The sequence below is a fragment of the Bactrocera latifrons genome, unplaced genomic scaffold (assembly GCF_001853355.1).
Source record: "Bactrocera latifrons isolate USDA-ARS-PBARC rearing strain unplaced genomic scaffold, ASM185335v1 scaffold_137, whole genome shotgun sequence".
Taxonomy (NCBI): domain Eukaryota; kingdom Metazoa; phylum Arthropoda; class Insecta; order Diptera; family Tephritidae; genus Bactrocera; species Bactrocera latifrons.
In genome coordinates, this window is record NW_017534819.1 from 838197 (window position 1) to 841439 (window position 3243).

General features: G+C 36.4%; 1 protein-coding gene across 3 annotated transcripts in view; it reads left to right on the top strand.

Annotated features, from left to right (window-relative positions):
* LOC108965218 (protein NDRG3) overlaps window positions 1-2343 on the top strand; it is a 62059-nt gene extending 59716 nt beyond the window's left edge. For 2 of the 3 annotated variants that reach the window (XM_018927454.1, XM_018927455.1), the window contains exon 8: window positions 1307-2334. In XM_018927454.1, the coding sequence (XP_018782999.1) occupies window positions 1307-1758 (452 nt within the window). In that variant the 3' untranslated portion in view covers window positions 1759-2334. Of the gene's footprint in view, window positions 1-1306 lie in introns of all 3 variants that reach the window. The other variant, XM_018927456.1, reaches the window with a different exon arrangement.
* Window positions 2344-3243: the final 900 nt, after the last annotated feature.

Consider the following 3243-nt stretch of genomic DNA (forward strand, 5'->3'; position numbering starts at 1 on the left):
TTTTTTCTTATTTTCAACATCTACTATCACTAGTCACAAACACATAAAAGCTTTCTCTTAAATCGTCTTACAGGCAATGTCTTTGGTGTTCATGGCGATTCTATCATATTTTTTAACAGAATTTGCTCGACATGAAAACAGATTTATGTGCTTAGATAACTGCTAAATTTTGGTTGAGTTGAAGACTTGACTTATCTTGTACGCGACACCAAGCGTTTGCGGTTATTAAGCACCAGTTTGACCAATGAACTCAAATTTGTGGCACAATAGACTTTAAGCATATACATTACATACCATAAATTGAAGCAACTGTAAATTATTTGCTCAAATAAAAATCCGAAATATTTTAAAACAAATATTAGGCCTTAAGACAGGAGTTGAATGTAAGAAAATATATAATATAGATGATCGAACTAACGCCAGGCACAAATAAAACAGCACTGCTGTAAAAAAGGAAGTGTAATCTTAAAAAAAAAAAAAAAAAAAAAAAAAAAATTGTTGAAATTGAGCACGAATAAGCCTGAACATACCTAAAAATTAAGTTAATATTAATTAACCGTAAGGAAGCTTCGTCTCTGAASCAAAGAATATGCGTATGTGTGTGTGTGTGTGGCAATTGTTTTGTGCGTGTGTTTCAGCGCTACACAAGCTGCTTCGCATTTGGACGAATGTGTCATGCCTCATTGTCATGTGCCATGCATAACATAAATCAGTTACACATCATACCAAACCAACAACAACAATACATTTGCATACAGCAAGTTTAGCAATACATTATACATTAAAGCCGAGTTTTAATTCACATAAAGTGCACATAACGACTCACACACGCACACCTTGGGCTTAAGATATTTGCGGATTTCGCTCATTAAATTCAGACACAAGCTGCTGCGCCGCCCGCACCGATACACAGTCACACATGTGAAGCGCGTGCTTAGCCATACAAATACATTACATTTGCCACCCACAGCACACACATGCACAAACACACAGACGCACTCAAAGCGCTAGGCAAGAACTCGCAAACATTCGCCAGACAAAAACAAAAACGAAAACAAAACGATTCTCTCAACCTCCTCCTTCAATCTATCGACTTTAAATTTGTTGAACTTAATAAACACAATAACAAAAAACAAAAAAAACAAAGAAATGAAATAAATTCGCTAAATAACATAAGCAAAATTCCCACTCCCTCTGTGTCCCCCCTTCTTTAATGTGCTGCGATTCTGTTGCTATCCACCACACTGTGCTACGGAAATACAACTCAACTGAACTCAATTACCAACAACAACAMCACCACCAACAGCCACACCGCTCTCCACGCCAGCCACCTCGCCATGTGGCACCAAGTATCAGACCTACTCGTCCATCTTCTTTGCCAACTTCAAGGAGCAGCAGGAGAAGGAGCGACGCGAACAGCTAGCTGAGCAACAACAACAGCTGCAGCAGCAGCAGAAACAACAAAAGAAGCTGCGCAGCAATGTGCGCCTCTGTCGCGAAACTGCCATTAACAACAACAACACCACGAATACCGGTTACGCCTCGAGTAGCGGCGACGCCTCCGGCGGCGAGTCCGACGGCAACGGCAATCAGTCGATTGAACGCGAACGCCACTTGCCCGCCTGCGACATGCAGAAGGRCTTGGATGATTTGGACTTYGTGGCGGAGCCGGAGGTGAGCGTCAATGGCACAKCATACACGAGCGCGCAGAAGATGCGCATCACGGAGAATCCACTGCCGGAGGCTGTCAGCTGTTAAACGCAAGCARAAGTAAGTTACAACACCTGAAGAAYCCAGTGAGCGTGCGTTAGAAGTAAGGAAAGGCAGCGTAAGTTAACGCAAAAGTAAGTGAAATGTTGTGRAAGTGTAAAGTAGCGTAAGAAAAAGCGAAGCTGCGACGTGTGCGTAGTAAAACTATACCATACAAGAATTGCTGCGTTTCTTCAAGCCTCAATTGAAGACGTGCATCATTGCGCTCAGAAACCGATTGTAGTGAAATAAATTGCRTATTAAAACTAAAATAGAAAAAACACAACTTTCGTAAGCGGCATTAGTGTATGCGCGCATTTGACATCAACAAGCTGCTGAGGCCGCGCCATGCGCCACACATACATACGTAAATGCAATGAATCAACAACGAGCGAATTAACACTGCTGCAGCCGACACCGCCCATAAATATGTAGAAACCAAAAATTATTTTTTTTTATTAGAAATGACTTTGTTTTATTATAATTATACTCAGAAAAGAGAAATGAGATGTTAGAAATATAGTTAAGCAGATTCTTAAATGTTATCCCACTATTTTGCCTTGGCCGAAAAWTAAACAAATATTTATTTTTCTAGTAAAGTTAACTTTTCAAGTATTTTGAAAATTATGCATAAAAATAGCTTACTTTAAACAAAAGTGCTGAGTATAAAATAAAAGCAATAAAATTTTGTTTTAAAGTTTAGTTTTAGTAGAATAATGTCATAATAATTACACTGTAAAAAATATTGTTTTGATATTATTTTTCAAAAAACTATTAGCGATAATTGGCATATTCGATTTAAAAAATATTGTCACAAAAGATTCGCAAAAGAGAGGATGTTAGCTAGCATTGCAATTATAAGCAAAAAAAATTAAGTAAAAGTAAACAAATTAACCCAAAACCATAAAAAAAAAAAATTAAAATTTCGGCTGAAGAGCTTAGTTTTGTAAATTTGTGAAACATAAACAAATTTATGCAAAATATTCCCATTTTATGAAAAAAAACTAATTTTCTTAGCAGCAACTCTTCATTCGATGACCGACATGGCGTATACGCAACACAAGCATTTACCACGCAAGCAGTGCAGTCGCAAAGTGGATTTTGATTACAAAAACTCACGGTAAATAACAAATTAATTATGTTCTTTCAATGAAAGAAAATTTAAGAAATTTTAGCCTTTTTTAAATTAACTTTTAATCCSTTTTTGGCATGTAATAATGTTTAATAATTTAATTAGACATTTAATAAGACAACATGCATTCTTAAGATATTGGATATAATATCTGTTTCTTAATGTTCACCATAGTTCTAATTCTATCTGTCATTTATCTCCTCAATCCGAAAATAGCTATAATCTATAGAGAAACAATTTAAGAAAGCAACAACCTTAGAAAATCTACTGAATATGTACATAAATGTACATATGTATATCGTCACCTAAAATGCAAAACAACGTGCAAGCAAAAAATTCGAAATTGAGTTTTTTTATTGGTT